The sequence below is a fragment of the Vanessa cardui genome, chromosome 22, assembly GCF_905220365.1.
Source record: "Vanessa cardui chromosome 22, ilVanCard2.1, whole genome shotgun sequence".
NCBI lineage: Eukaryota > Metazoa > Arthropoda > Insecta > Lepidoptera > Nymphalidae > Vanessa > Vanessa cardui.
Genome location: NC_061144.1, coordinates 5,257,029 through 5,274,919, shown reverse-complemented (window position 1 = coordinate 5,274,919; position 17,891 = coordinate 5,257,029). Strand labels below are relative to the sequence as shown.

Genomic DNA, 17,891 nt, shown 5'->3' with positions numbered 1-17,891 from the left:
CTAAGGCCTCCGATCCCATTAATTGGGTTTGGAACATGTTTCATCACGCTTTTACAATGCGGGTTGGTGGAATGCACATGCGGCAGAATTTCAATAAAATTAGACACAAATTATATTAATGATTGAAAACTGTTTGATATATTAAATTAGTTTGAAATATCTTCATCACTTCACATTACTTTTGTGTTATTTAGATTGAATTACAGATAAACATGATGCTTTAGTACACACGATAATACATTAATAAGAAAACATTACATAGGATATTTATATAAAGCAATCATAATCAGAAGTAACATGAGACAAACAAACTAATTAAGGGCATTATTTGAAAACTAGCTTCTACCCGCCACTTCGTCCGCGTAGTTTTCGGACCCTATTTTTTCCAAAATAAAATTTAGCCTAAGATAGTCGTGAATAATGTAGATTTCAAATAGTGAAATATTTTTTTAAATCGGTCCAGTACTTTTTGAGCCTATTCATTACAAAGAAATAAAGTTTTCCTCTTTATAATATTAGTATAGGTATAAGGAAATTTTATTTACAGAAAATAACTATTCAATCACTATATCAAATACAACATAATCAGTTTCTATTTAAAACTACTAGAAGTATGCAAAATAATGTCATATTTCAAAATGTTCCACAAAGCGGTACCACTTATTGAAATGTCGTTGCGTAAAATTTCAATACTATACTTCCCTATTCAGTAACATGATTTACTTCTAGTAACACGCTCGAGCTTCTTCCTTGCTAGTTAAATAATAAAGAGAAATTGAAATACCTACTTCCTCTATTCCTTTCTTCTATATGATAGAACATTATTCAATTTATTTTGTAAGCTTATATATTTTACGTGAGTATTTTCATGTGAACAGATTCAACTACTTGGTATCGTTCTATAGATATTACATCTTCAATAATATTCAAATGACTGACTGACCTACAACAACAACAACTACGACTACTAAATCGGTAAAGTATCGCTTCAATCCTGACTATTGTGATATCCCCTCTTAACAAAAGTTTTAATATATAAAAAATTAACAAAAAGAAAAACCGACTTAAAACAAAACACTATTACTTTTTAGTGCATATTTATTTAACACAAATAAATATGTACTAAAAAGTAATAAAAATAATTACGTATTCAACTAATTGTTTAGAGTCTTGCTAAGTAAAATGAAATGAACAATATTAGACTACTTAAAAGTTGACTTACGATTATATAACGTAGTTTTAGTTATTGTTATATTTGGAGCAGGTGTAAAAATTGACAAAATCGGTCCACCCAGTGAAAAGTTATGAGATAAACATAAAAAAAAAATATAGACGAATTGATAACCTCCTAATAACTCCTATAACCTCCTTTTTGAAGTCGGTTGAAAAGACTTTTCTCACTTGCTAATATTGAAACCTACTAATTGATTACTTATAATGATTGAAAGCTTTCAAAAACCATTATAAAACGACTACTATTTTAAAATCATATCTTTATATTAATAGTGTAAGCCGATTATTTCCTTGTTGTTAAAGCACGATAGCTACACATAAAAAAATAGTTATGGTCTCATTTTAAAGAGCCATAGATCTGCAGAAAATAAAGAGGATTTTTTATGGCTGTTAACTAAATTGTAAACAATTAAACAAAGAATATTTTTTTAAAAATAAAAACGTACTAGCCGTTTAGAGAGAGGTAATACGGCTTAAGAAAAAAATTTAAAAGTATAAACCAAAATAAAATAAATTATCATCGAAAAAGCCAAAAAAATCGAACTGAACTAATTTATACTATTTAACTTTTCATTTAAGTAGGTTTCATCATTTTTATACTCAAGGTATATCAGTGTATAAGTACAATGAAATTTCACCGAAAAAAAATCTGTCCTTGATTTTAAAATCCCTAAAAAAATCGTAAAAAGCCGGTAGAATGCCTAACAAAATATAAATTGAATAGATGTTCTGCCAACGATACATTTTTTAATATAATACTGATTTATCAAATGGAATAAGAGGTATGAATTCCACCCTTGAAATATATAAATATTTGTATATGTTACGTACATATATATCTATTGAAAATCTTATTAAATATGTGCAAAATAGGTTATTTAAACCACTTACCATTCTACATTATTATCATTTTAATGATCATATTATCCTCATTATCATTTTAATAACATTTTAATCAATAGATTTAAATTATAATTAAAAATTTTAAAACTATACTACATAGCCTGAGCAAGATTTGAAAACTTTAATTATATAGGTAGACGTTGCAAATGGGTCATCAGTGGTACATTTTAGTTTCATTAGGCGTCATTTCGAACTCCTAGAAGAATACTTTTTGCACTCTATCTGTTAAAAAGGCTTCAGACTGGCCCTACGACCACCACTATCATCTACAGATGAAGAAAACTGCCAGCACATGCCAATACGTCTTACATTGTGTTCGCTCAGCGCGTAATTTTCTAGTCAATAAGCATCTACTTGAAACACAGATAGGAGGAAGCATTTGAGACCAAGAGGGAGACAAGCTGGCTATTAGAGCTTGGACATAGCGAAGGCCTTCGATCGCAAATGGCACAAAATACTCTATTCGAAGCTTCCTTCGTTTCGGCTTTCCGGGAAATCATATAAAAAGATTGAATACTTTGGCGCGCAATATTAAAATTCTTGTCATACTTTATAAGTTAAATCTTCCCTTAAAGTCTCTTTAGCTTTATTGTTTTTATCTAGTTGCTTTTGATACCACTAAATAGAAAAAATTAAAAACAGGAAAAGATAAAATAGGATAAAATAGGAATATTGTTTGTCAAAGATGAACTTTGCTCTGGTCGACCTTTTGTAGATAAAGTCGAAGCCATTTTTTTTTAAATAAAGCGAAGTTGGCCTTTTTGTTGTTGCGACCACTTAAAGACTTAAGGGGTTATATTAATACAAAAATTTTAATCGAATTCTTAAAATCAGAATATACAAAAAAATCGAAATTTTGGAGCTATATAAGATTACTGAAGTACAGTTAACGGCTGTAAATTTATCACTTCTGGACTATGGCTCCTTTTTAGAAGGCTTTGAGCTTATTCTACCGTGATGTTGTATCAGAATATCATTTAAATTAGATACATGCATGTAAACAGCCTCGTGATGTATAGAAGCGTTCAAAATTCTTCTGTTGCCAAATTAAAAAAAAATGTTTAGGAACGTTTGTGTGCAAAATGTCATTAAACATGTAGTGAGTTTATGATCGATAGCACACCTTGGGAATGTAACGATCGCCTAATAGACAAAAAAGACCCCCTAAGTTTCTTTCGTCGTTTCTTCTCAGGTCAGGATGATTTTTTTCCAAACCGGTGTACTGTTTCATTTGACCACGAATAATAAGTGAGATTGATATTTTTCTTACAACCGAGCATGAGATAAATTATAAGTATGAATTAATTCTTGCTATAAAAGTGGACATTTCAAATCACCACAGTATTGACGCACTTGCAGTCGAATAATGACCAAATACTCTGTAATGAAAATCAATAATGCCCTATTGTCCTCAGATCTATTTGGCATGCAATTATTATAAATAACAATGACGTTTGACAAATTGAAATTACATAATGCAATATGTACGTTAATATATGGCTGAGCATGAGCAGTGAATTAATAATTTTATATCGTTTTAATAAACGTCAAAGTATAGTAATTATTTATTTTATTATTTCTATGTAACCCCACCTATTATCCACTATACATATATAAAAGCGAAATAATACTCACTTTTTTATCTCAAAAAGTCGGAAACTATAACACCTACAAACTTGGAATTCGGTTTGTTCCATAAAGGACATCAGCTAAGAACGATTTTATGGAACTGAATTTCTAATCGTGGTTAGAAGTTTGTGTTTTATGAATTTCGCGTGGGTGAAGCCGTAAATTCAGCTAGTTAAAGTATAAATTCCTCTGTGATTTGATCTAACGCGAGTGCATACATTAACGATGATATGACCAAAACTTTGTCAACTAATGTTTGCCAAAGATCGTTCGAATCGTTCGAAAGATCGTATATTCGTTGTATATTTTAAGATAAAACACTAAAATAGATGTTTTAAGTATGGTAAAAGGCATATTTTCGTATCATAAAATCCTTGGGAGCTAATTTTTGAGAAACCAGTAATTTTTTTTCACTCACACGCCTAAAAAAAATCATCTTTGAGTGTCAAACAGTATCGAAGATCTTATTCGTTAACTTTGATGTGTAAGTTAGTGTGTTCTCCTTTTTCAAAGAATTGCCATCCCACAAGACATACATTAGGAGTACTGTACATTTTCTCTACAATTTATTTATTAAGGCGAGCATGAGAGTTTGCTTTTAAAACACTACAGGCACCTACAAGTATAACACTTCACGAAACTTGCAAAAATTTACATAAATATGTAGGTAATTTAAAATTTATTATTATTTATCATTATTTAATGTTGTAGCTTGCTATGTAAATTTAATTTTGAATATATTGTATTTAATATATTATAAATATTTACTACAATCTGTTCCTTTTTATATAAAAGTTTGTCACATCAATAAAATCTGCAAGTCATACTAGTTATATTGCAATATTTTGGAATTTTTGACAGATACTATATTTTAAAGCAGCTGATTTCTTACTGATACTGACGTAAGTGTCATAATTCATCGTTTGTCTAGAATAACACTTTATGTATAAGGTGTTCTAGGCAAATGTCAAAGTCAGGTAAATGAATATTATGCATCCCTTACAAAATATGTCAATATTTGCTTTGCAGAAGATATCAACTTTACAATTATTGTCTTATAATACAGCTGAAATAATTACACCCTTGTCACACACACAAACACACTTAAACCCCCTAATTAGCGAAATGTAACTATATTTTGTTACATTTATAAAATTTCTAACAGTTAATGTTGATGGTCGTAAAGTATTTTTTTTTTTTAAAACAATTGAAGACTTAGTTATTGCTATCGTATAAAACAATGAAATTTATATTTATAGAAATATTTTTCTGATCGAAATATTAAATAGGCGTATGACTGAACAACTACAAATATGGAACACGGCTGTACAATTAGATTTGTGTTTTGTTATGTTTGTGTTTATTTGTGTAACAATGATTTGCCCGAATAATATCCCGAGTTTATTTTTTAGATGTTGAAACTAATATAACCAATCCAATTAAAGTAATTGTTTGTTATATTAGAGAAATTAAATATTTCCAACCATCTTCCTTTCTTAGTGAAAGATCATTGTCAACATTTTGAATAAATTTTCCTTAAGTTTTAAAATTCAGAATCGGGCTATCGATCGAAATTTAAATACCTACATATATATACATATACATACTGTATTTAAATAAAAGCACTTAGCGAAAGAGTGGGACCTCGTTACTAAAGAAGGGAATTATCCGTGCAATACGTTGGCAGAGGCATAAAAATCGTAATGTAACCTCAAAAGGTAACATCAACCATAATGTACATCATTATTATAACATAAAGTAGGTAAGTTTTTTTCTGTCACACCGAAAGTCTACTAACCCAATTATTATAAAAGTATTATTTTTTAGTTACTATCTAGCTTATGTTTATTAACATAAGAATTAATAACATTAAATGCTTAAATATATACAAATATGAACTAAAACTAGTTACTATATAAATCTTTGCCGAGTGGAATGGTGGCAAGAATGCTAGCAGCATTTCCCCGTTGAATCGCAATTCCGATCCTCCGATTCCTGTCACCAGTGGAGTGACAATGAGGCGAGGTGCTATACTTTTGATGAAGCTTTTTGCACCACTACTCCAAGGGTCAAGCTATCGAAACACTTAATAAGTATATACATAAATTACTAGTTGTTGCCCTCAGTTTCGTTTCTGGGATTGGTCTGGATCTGGTTTGCTTTAAATTCAATTCAGTTATTTGGCCGTGAAAAACAGATAGAGTTGTTTTCGCATTTATAATATTAGTACAAGATATCGTGAAGGATGACTCTCGAAAGAACTCTTCGTGTGGGACAGAAGTGTAAATACGTTTTACTAACAAGATTAAAACAGAATTTGAAGTGTTTATTTACACTACAATTAAAATCCACGTAAAGTTGGTAGTAACTATCATTGTGTAGTATTTTTTGTCTCATCAGACTTTAAGGAATATGGTATACGGAGTGGAATTATGTATGCACACATGCTTGTATGATGGTCTTGTCAACTGTTTCTTGAGGCTTCCGTTGTCAAAATAGTTCGGGAGGACACGATCACTGTGTTAAGTACATGTGAATATCGTTTGCCTTCTATATTTAATCAAAATAATGTGATGGCATCAAAACTTTCAATATTCATACAAAACCAAAGAACACTAAATAAAATGAAGAATTTGTTTCCAAATGATTTTATGATTTTCAAATGACGTCGAAAATTAAACACAACATACAAACCCTTTTGGCCATATTATTTTTTATCAACGCAATCATAAAATTTTAACATGTGACTTTAACGAAATAATATGAAACAATGAATTATCACGTTTGCCCCAATGTTGTCGAAATTTTATGAGTACTGGCAAGGGTTGAGCCTTATGACGGAGTAACGGTGGTACATAAAGCAAAGGCCGTTTTTCCCCCCGGTGCCATCTGTCCGGGTTGTAATGAATTAACTTTGAGCAACTGTGGCGCGTGATAAAAACTTCAGGTTATAAAATGAGGTGTAAAAATTTCAACGTGACCGATAAATTCTGATATAACCTGATATTATGAGGCAACAACTTTTTTTTAAAAGGAAACTTTTTTTGATGTTCTTTAATTTTAAATATAAAAAAAATTGTAAAGATGATTTCTCCATAAATTGGTATTTTGATGTTTAAAATTTTCCTAAAACACTTACTTACTATAGCTGCTTGAAAATCTCTAATAGACTAATTTTGTTAATTACACACAGACCTGGACCTGTCTGAACCTTAAGAGGTTTTGCCACGGATCTGTCATGGATCCTTCATAAAAAATACCATCGAAAAGTTTGTCTAATTATACGTTATATTTAGAATTGTACTCGATGCTGTTTTGAAATAAGCTACTTCAAACATGTGTATGGAAGAAACAAATCTTTAAATTATTATTAATGTATAGATATTAATTTTAGAATTATTCTTTTATCATAGCGTCGGTTGGCGAACGTCAAAAGAGCACTTTAAGGTTCATTTTTTGCATAACCAATGCGCAATCAAATTTGGAAATTGACATGTTATATGCAAAAATGCTAAGTACATACTGATTGGTGGTAGTATATCAATACTACCAAGGAAATGTTTTCAGAAGAGAATATCATAAACTAAAAATACCACAAACCATGTGTAACTAACCATTAACAAAAAAGTCAAAACTACTAACTCTAGAAAACTTAAATTTGGAACCTGATGTTCAAATCCTGCGAACAGACTTAATTTTATGACGTAAGCTCTTTTATCACGTGAGAATTTTTGGAAGTTTCAACTTTTATGACAGGAAAATGGAAGAGGTAACTTTATTTGAACTTCACGCAAACTGCACGAGTTAGTCACGCTTACAATATGTAGTTTCAGATGAAGAAGAATATAATAGATTTGTTATTTAATTAAGATATTAAAATCAAACAATAACGCCTATTGCTCTGATATGTATTTAAGATATCGGTATTTACGTATATACCATCTGATACCTACTTTCTTTCTGTCTGATTAGTGTGGTTGCTTTATTTAAACTGTAGACCTAATTCCTAGGGTTCAATGCCCTGGTTTGGCCATTAAAATGATATACGGCTTGTCCGAGAAAATTATCTTGACGACGTGAAAAGATACTTTTTATAGGACAAATGAGAAACATAAATTTACTTAAGAATTAAATGATTATATAATATTTATAGTGTACTAGCAAGCATGTTTGCCTTCGAACCTTATTTAGTTAGTAAATGTAATTATATCATTACGATAAAACATTGTTTAGAAGCTAAATCAGAAATATCTCGAATGCACTCGTTAGTGTGATATTGCAATAGCTGTTGTAAACAATAATACAATAATTATAGTTAATTTATATAATCACAATGTTAAAGCTGTGGTTCGTGGTGAGTTTAAGTACACTTGACTTATGTAACTCTGCAAGGATTTTGGGGGTATTCCCCGCACCTATTGTGAGCCACCAGATGGTGTTTAAGTCATTGACACAGGAATTGGCAAAGAGAGGCCATAACGTTACAGTAGTAACAGGTCTGTCCGTTGAAAAACACGAAGAAATAGATAATTACACAGAAATTGATTTATATCACATCGGAATGAAAGTTCGATCTCAGTTGTTAATTGATGAACTAAACGAAGTTCATGATATGTTCCATCAATTCAAGACTACATTGAAATTAGTTTTTAAATATATACATAAATTTACGCGAAGCAATGAAGTGCAAAATTTAATTGAAAACCAATCATTTGATCTGATATTAATGGAAGACTGTTCCAAACCAGCATTAATTTTATCACATTTGATGAAGGCACCAGTTATATACATAAGTTCTTTTGGAGGTAGCTTCGAAACATTCGAAACCTTGGGTGGTGTCATTCATCCGATATTATATCCTCTAGCTATGAGAAAACGTTTTCATTATACTTCTGCGTGGGATAAAATTTCAGAACTCTCTACTGAATATAAATTACAGAAATTTTATAATGAGTTAGAAACATCACAAGATCGGCTCAATAAAAAAGTATACGGTGATGATACTCCGACGCTAAATCAGTTAAAGATAAACGTTCAGATGATATTTTTAAACATACATTCGATTTGGGATTCGAATCGTCCAGTTCCTCCTAATGTTATATATCTAGGAGGTTTGCATCGAAAACCGCCAAAACCACTGCCAAAGGTAATAATAATAGATATTAAAGAATCTATTGGACGATCTTATTATCTTATTTTAATGCCATTAAGAGTTCTTATGTTCCTTCTCCTATTTTTAATATTTATTTCTTTCATATTAAATGTCTTTCTCTCCAAATCACTATAAATTAACTCAATAAGTATGTATTGACTGTTAAATTTTCAGCATCATTTTGTATACCGAATGCTATGATATCAATAAGAAAAATTAAATATTGACTCAAGACAATAATCGTTAACAATAATTCAAAAATTTAATACTGAAAATAAAATAACATTTTTTACAATTTTTGTCTGTCTGTCGTTTGTTCCGGCTAATCTCTGGAACGGCTGGACTGATTTGATGGGACTTTCACTGAGAAAACTCATATAATAAGGAGTAACTTAGCCTACAATATTTTTTTTGTATTTAACAAAAACAAATATTATCAAATTAAACACGTTCAAGGTCACGGCCACAGTTAGTTAAAAATAATAATGAACTTTTTCACAGGATCTGAAATCATCTTTAGATTCATCTGTAAGAGGAGCGATATATGTCAGTTTTGGAACGTCCGTTGACACCTCAATATTTACAGAAAAAATGCTACAAATACTAATCAATGTTTTTTCGAAATTGCCGTATGATGTTTATTGGAAGTGGAACAATGAATTGTCAGGGTTATCTCAAAACATTAAGATTTCGAAGTGGTTTCCACAGTCAGATCTTCTTCGTGAGTAAATTTTTCTTTTATATTATAGTGACCAGTTGCTATCGACTATAGATAACATTGCTTTGACGATACTCGGCAACAAAACGTCTCCGCCCATTGTCGCTGCCTGGGAATGCCTCTGGGGTCCCAATCAACACACTTAGTTAGGATGTGGTATGCCGTGTCCAATAGCGTATCACGCTAATTGAAAGAAGGTGACATCTCCCTCCGTGCTATTTCATGCAGGTACTTCCCTAAGCATCCGTGCTCAGTAAGTACTTGCCCTCCTTCTAAACGTGAATGTGTCAAGTTTTCTCTTGACTCAGTGACTCAAGTGTGGACGTACTGTCTCCACTATCGCAAGACCCACCGTAAGTGATCCACCTATTGCCCTAGATGGTCACTGTGATTCCTCGCTTTGACCCAGAATCGGTACACCTTTGCGACCACCTCCATCCAGGGCGAATCGCTTGCTTGATAGGTAGAAGCTACTGAGATTTATTCAAAATATTATATTATTTTTACAGATCATCCAAATATAAAATTATTTATAACACAAGGGGGCCTGCAATCTACTGATGAAGCTATTGCTGCTGGAGTACCACTCATAGGTCTGCCTATACTTTGGGACCAATGGTACAATGTTGATAAATATGTTCAACTGAAAATTGGCTTACAAATAGATATAGAAAAAATTACGGAAGATGAATTGAAAAGTGCAATCGAAACTGTCATAGGTGATAAAGAGTAAGTAGACAATATATATACTTAGATATCAAAATAATTGTGTATTAAAAAAACGTTCTTAAAACCTTACACTTATGTATAAAATTGCATCCAGTACACGAGTACAGTTAAGTTCCTTCATATGGAGCCAATCCTGTTGACAATTCGTTTCAGTGATCAGGGTCTATGACTAAATTTAGATATATTTTCTACATCATATTTATATAATTGTTTAGTTATTTCGCCATGGGACAAGTTAGATATTCAAACAAGTTCGTTAACAATTAGATATAAATCACATTTTCGCTTATCAATACAACACTATAATTATAATTCTAAGCATACTAAAATCAAAATGAAATTGATTTCATTTTCATTTTAAGACTTACTAAATTAATATCACGTAGATATTACCCATTTACGCACTAGAGTCAATTATTTTGCGAGCTGGTTTTATGGAATATTCTTAAGTAATTGTTTACAGTATTTATTAATATTTCAGATATACCCAAAATATATTGAAACTACGGTCCATCATGTTGGATACTCCTCAGTCGTCTCTTGACCGGGCTGTGTGGTGGATAGAATACGTTCTTCGTCATGGAGCTGAACATCTCCGAGCTCCCTCCGGAAATATGTCTTGGGTTGATTATTATGAAATTGAAATTGTTTTATATTTGGGGGCTATCGTTACTATTGCCATGACATTGGTATTGATTGTATTAAGGTTCACGTTGAAAAGTATTATTAACAAATACAAATTAAACAAAACTAAAATTCATTAATTAAAAAAACACTACTTTTAATTTATTTTTACTTTTACTTAATTCATTTTACTTTAAGTAAAATCCAAAATGATTCTTAAGGAAGTAAATCTTAGCCTAAGACGTTTAAACCGAGGCAAGCATCCTCGAATTTCTATGTACTTGTGATTCACCTCGTGTTTAGAAAAACATCGTGTGAAAATCCGTGAGTAAACGTCATCCACCAGACTGCTTAGAAATAAGTTGGTGGAATATTCAATAAAACTTCTTAAAAGAAGAGGAGGTCTAAGCCCAGGAGGAACAATTACTAACCTATAACACCTATTACTTTATTCACGCTTTAATTGTTACCATGTAATAACAGTGGTTATAATAATAGTAATAGTCGAACGAGGCACAGTTATTAAAAACTACAGCCTCTCCTTACTCGCTGGCGAAGCCAATAAACACACTCACTTTCACATTTATTATATAATATTAGTAGTGATAAGTAGCAATACGCACCACTGAATATCCATAATCTTATTTTGTGTTTATAATTCATCATTCATAGTGCTCGACGGTGTAGGAAAACATCATGAGGAAACATGCATGTGTCTAATTTGATAGAAATTCTGCCACATGTGTATTCCACTAACCCGTATTGGAACAACGTGATGGAAAATGTTGCAAAGCTTCTCCTCAAAGGGAGAGGAGATCTTAATCCAGCAGTGGGAAATTTACAGGCTGTTGTGGTATTTGTTGTTGTTGTTATAAGTAGTAATATATCATTCAGATCAGAGTTAGCAAATGACTACGTCACGTGCTACAAGTTATAAAAATGTTTTTAAACGTACGAAAGATAACCTTATTTCACGACAATTATGAAAGCAATTTCCCCCAAATTTTCATCAGTTCTGTCTGATTAATGGAAGGAAAAGTTTACGAAGGAAATTAGGGGTAATTGAAAAATATTGCCTTCAGCATCTAAGAATTTTACTAAATTGATAACGAGTCTACAAAGTATGTACTTTATGAATATAGTAAATTATATTCGGCTGCTGAAATAATAGATTATGTGACAGTCAAGTATTGAAAAAAATTTAATATCATTTTATTATTACTTTATTGTATCAAAAATAATATTATTATGTAGTCAAATTCATTTTCAATTAACAAATAACCATTTTTATACATCTTTATTCTAATTTAAGTATAATTAATTTACCGTCTATTTAGGAAGTTCATGCATTATCGTATAGTAATAGCGTTAGCCCATTTTCGTCCCAGTAATTATGGGATAGCTCTATATAAAAAGTCGGTTCTGGTCTCATTGTGATGAGATCCAGCCGTAGATGTGCAGAAAATTAAAGAGGATTATTAATTGAAGTTTACTAAATTGTTAAAAAGTAAAGTAACAGCCCGTAAATTTCCCACTGCTGGGTTCAGGCCTCCTCTCCCATGAAGGAGAGGGTTTGAAACATATTCCACCACGCTGTTCCAATGCGGGTTGGTGGAATGCACATGTGGCAGATTTTCTATTAAATTAGACACATGCAGGTTTCCTCACAATGTTTTCCTTCACCGCCGAGCTCGAGATGAATTATAAACACAAATTAAGCACATATATATAGTGGTGCTTGCCTGGGTTTGAACCCGATATCATCGGTTAAGATGCAAGAGTTCTATTCACTGGGCCATCTTGTTATGATTTTACAAATAATTGATTCATACATTATTCGACCAGACCACTCGCTCCAACGGCGACTGGGCCTGATTATTTATAAGATAAGCAATTTTACAACATTAATTGTTATATACCTGTAAAATAAATAAATCTTAGACATATTCGATTATATACGTCCTCCTCCGTGGTCGAGTAGTGAGTACGCCGGTTTTCATTGGTACGCCACATTGAGGTCCCGGGTCCGTTTCTGACCGAGTCAATGTGGAACCCACTGAAGACCTCTGATTTTCCATAACACAAGTGCTTTAGCTATTTACCAATGTTTGGATAAAAGTATTTTATGTTATGTTGTCCAATATATATTTATATTTTTTATCGTCTATAGAATACTGTATCGTATAAAGTACTGTGTTCGTCAAAATTTTTTACATGAAATTTCGATTAGCTAATTGGCAGAGCTAACAGACGCGTGACTTCAATTCCAGTATGACTTTACCAACTCCTAACATTATTAGCATAGCAAATGTTCCAATGTTTGATTTAATAAAAAGATAATTACTTTTCAAAGAAGAGTTGATTTATTATTCATTTAATAAGATATATTTTATTTTGTTTTTCAAATTTTATAATTGTTCAATAAAAATAAATACTTACAGCATGACACATTGTAATCATCCAAAGAAAACGTCACGTGAGCATATTAAAAAAAAAATACCCGGTTGGAGTGAAGCTTCTGTTGTTTTTCGACACAATAAAATATTTTATCAACCTTTGAGAATAATTAAGTGATAAAAAAAATCGTTAAAAATCCTGTGTGAAAATACATTAAACTGTAATGGTAGAAAGGGACAAAGTTAAAGTGAAATAGAGGGAATGTTTCTCCGGAAAGAACACGACGATATTTACTTACGTGACGATCATTGCCATTCCATCTCCATTGTAAGCTGGAACGATTTTTCTATTTGAGGAATGAGTAAATGGGCCACCTGATGGTAAGATATAATAACCATTTCTTACGTCACCAATTCGCCAAATCAACATTGGGAACTAAGATGTAATATCCCTTGTATCTGTGATACACTGGCTCACTTTTTCATTTAAAAAAAGAGCAAGCAACACACCTGCAAGCCCCCGGTGTTGCAGATGTCAATGTGCAGTGGTAATAACTGTCCATCAGGTGAGGTAACAGACGCGTGACTTCAATTCCAGTATGACTTTACCAACTCCTAACATTATTAGCATAGCAAATGTTCCAATGTTTGATTTAATAAAAAGATAATTACTTTTCAAAGAAGAGTTGATTTATTATTCATTTAATAAGATATATTTTATTTTGTTTTTCAAATTTTATAATTGTTCAATAAAAATAAATACTTACAGCATGACACATTGTAATCATCCAAAGAAAACGTCACGTGAGCATATTAAAAAAAAAATACCCGGTTGGAGTGAAGCTTCTGTTGTTTTTCGACACAATAAAATATTTTATCAACCTTTGAGAATAATTAAGTGATAAAAAAAAATCGTTAAAAATCCTGTGTGAAAATACATTAAACTGTAATGGTAGAAAGGGACAAAGTTAAAGTGAAATAGAGGGAATGTTTCTCCGGAAAGAACACGACGATATTTACTTACGTGACGATCATTGCCATTCCATCTCCATTGTAAGCTGGAACGATTTTTCTATTTGAGGAATGAGTAAATGGGCCACCTGATGGTAAGATATAATAACCATTTCTTACGTCACCAATTCGCCAAATCAACATTGGGAACTAAGATGTAATATCCCTTGTATCTGTGATACACTGGCTCACTTTTTCATTTAAAAAAAGAGCAAGCAACACACCTGCAAGCCCCCGGTGTTGCAGATGTCAATGTGCAGTGGTAATAACTGTCCATCAGGTGAGGCTCTTGTTTCAATTATTAGCATATTTCAATAGACACAATGTGCTTCACAGAAAACAATTTGGATTTATGAGGGGTCGCTCGACTACCGACGCAGGTATCGAACTTATAAAAAATATCTATGAGGCCTGGGAGGGGTCGCAGGATGCCTTAGGGATTTTCTGCGACTTATCCAAAGCCTTTGATTGTGTTCAGCATGAAACTCTGGTCAGGAAACTATATCACTATGGAATTAGAGAATGTGCACTCGACCTTCTGACTTCCTATCTTAACAATAGAATTCAGAGGGTTGACGTTAAAGGGACAAGGTCTCCTGGGGTCTCAGTTGGTATGGGGGTCCCACAAGGATCAATTCTTGGACCTTTTTTATTCCTCATATACATAAATGACTTGCCCTATCTTGTTGGGAACAAACATGATATAGTATTGTTTGCTGATGATACCTCTTTGGTTTTTAATATTAATAGGAAACAGGTTCAGTATGACGATGTAAACAATGCTATGTCCGATATAGTACATTGGTTTAGCGTAAATAATCTTAGACTGAATAATAAAAAAACTAAAATTGTAAAATTTAGCACACCAAATGTGCAAAATGTAAAACCGATGTACTTATCAATGGGGAATCGATGGATCCAGTTGAAACAACAGAATTTCTTGGCCTTACTCTTGATGCCAAGTTACAGTGGCTCCCCCATATAAACGAATTGGCGGGTAGACTGAGTTCTGCGGCATTTGCAGTCAAAAAAATTAGATTATTTACTGATGTTGATACGGCTCGACTAGTATATTTTAGTTACTTTCACAGTATAATGTCCTACGGTATTATGCTTTGGGGTAACGCAGCCGCTATCCAAACTATATTTTTGCTGCAGAAGAGGGCTATTCGCGCAATCTATAACCTGGAGGAGCCAAGGAATCATTAAGGTATAGATTTAAAGAAATTAAGATATTGACTGTTGCTTCTCAATACATATTTTGTAATGTTTGTATAAGAAAATGTGATTCTCATAACATTGGTACAAGGAACAAACACAATCTTGTTACTCCTGTTACTCGACTGCATAGAGTCAGTAACTATTTTGTGGGGCAATGTATACGCTTCTACAACAGGATCCCAGAAAGCGTTCAAAATGCTTCTGTTGCCAAATTTAAAAAAATTGTTAAGGAACGCTTGTGTGCAAAGGGTTACTATACAATTAGCGAATTTATGTTTGATAGCATACCTTGGGAATGAAACGATCGCCTCCTGGCTATTTCTAATCATATACTACTATGTATCTCATTAATTTGACAAAAAAAAATAACAAAAAAAAAGACCCGCTGAGTTTCTTTCGCCGGTTCTTCTCAGGTCAGGGTGTTCTTTTTTCCGAACCGGTGGTAATGTTTTTTTGACAATCAATAAGTAAGTGTAATGCTTCTATATTGAATAAAGGAATTTGAGTTTGAGTTTGAGTTCGTTTCACCTCCTACCACATAAGAAATCTCGCCCTTCAAACCGGGATACAACAATACTGAGTACTGCTGTTTGACGGTAGAATATCTGATGGTGGGCGGTTACTACCCAGACGGGTTTGCAAAGCCATACCACCATACAGTAAAAATATACTCAGATCAGACTCCTACTCAAAGAACTATAATCAAGGAACTTAGTGAAGAACTCAATCGCCGGACAGCAAACGGAGAAGAAAACTTAACTATAAAATACATCAAAGGGACACCAAGAATTATACAAAACTTAGCAAAAAACTCGAAACATTAAGTTTACAGGACAAAGAAACTATTACACACGAAAATATTTCATACCAGTATAGCCACACATTCTTATCATCACAGTCTTATTGTATCGCAGTCTCAACTAAATCTCTTCTATGCTAATGTACCAAGTATCTGTAAAGATGGTAAATTTGATGAAATAAAATGTATAATTCAATCGATTCAGTGTCAAATTCACATAATTCTCTTGACCGAAACATGGTTAAGATCCATAGATGACGTTAAGTTGTACCAATTACCGAATTACACTCATTATTACAACCTCAGAACAGATTCAAGAGGTGGCGGCGTGTCTATATTTATACACGATAATTTAAAACACAGTTTAATTGAAGAAGTATACGCTGGAGGGGTTAATTAACTCTGGATATATCTTGAGAAATACGCACTGGACATAGGACTTGTTTACAATCCCGGAAAAACAAATATATCTGACTTTTTTGAGCTTTACTCGACACAATTGGTTCAAAAGAAACGAGCAATTGTATTCGGTGACTTTAATATAGACTTATTATCACAAAGTCGTAATATCAAACGGTATAAAAGTATTATAAAAGAATCTGAATACATATTCATCAACAACATTCATCAAGTTTATTGCACACGAGAAACGACACTGTCTAAGACTATTCTTGACCATATATGCTCAAATCTAAAAGATGAACGCTTTCATATGGCCATTATTGAAAGCCCCATGTCCGACCACAAGAAAATTTACTTATCTATAAAAAAATATAAACCACCTGCAAAAAAGCGAATAAATTACGAAGCAATTAATTATGAAACACTTAATAGCTATATTAGCAATACGAAATTATATTCTACAAATTATAGCTATGAAAATTTTGAAAAAATAATACAAGCTGGAATTAACAACAGCAAAGTAACCAAGACAAAAATTATAAATCCTCCTCGACAAGACTGGATATGCAAAGATATCATAACTAGTATTCAAGATAGAAATGTATTTTGGTTTAAATTAAAGCAAGATCCTAAAAATGAAGAAGTTGACAAGCAGTTCAAAATTGAAAGATCGAAAACAGCAGAAAAAATCAGAAGTGCTAAAGAGAAATACTATAAGAAGAAATTTATAAATTATCTAGGAAATACTAAGAAAATGTGGAATTTATTAAATACTTTGTCAAATAATACAATCAAGGCTGACAATACTCCTCCAAAGCTTCAAAATGAATCCGGCCCTATACTTGAAGGTAATGAGATTTGTGAAACATTCAATCACTTCTTCGCTACTATTGGTTCTGTTCTTGCAGAGACTATCTTAGCTAAACAAAATCACAACACTTCAAATCCACCTATCACACAAACACAAATACGCCACTCATCAAAATTGTCCTCATTCAAACCTTGTGATGCCGCTGAAGTCTCCAAAATTATCCATAATCTTGATATAAACTGTAGTACTGGGATCGACGGTAT

The 17,891-nt window shown here is 32.2% G+C and overlaps 1 protein-coding gene across 1 annotated transcript; it reads left to right on the top strand.

Moving 5' to 3' along the window:
- Positions 1–8,040: 8,040 nt before the first annotated feature.
- LOC124539190 (UDP-glucosyltransferase 2-like) lies at positions 8,041–10,368 on the top strand. The gene is made up of 3 exons (XM_047116489.1): positions 8,041–8,911; positions 9,419–9,638; positions 10,145–10,368. The coding sequence occupies exons 1-3, from the start codon at positions 8,099–8,101 to the stop codon at positions 10,366–10,368; spliced, it is 1,257 nt and encodes a 418-aa protein (XP_046972445.1). The 5' UTR covers positions 8,041–8,098.
- The last annotated feature ends 7,523 nt before the right edge of the window (positions 10,369–17,891 follow it).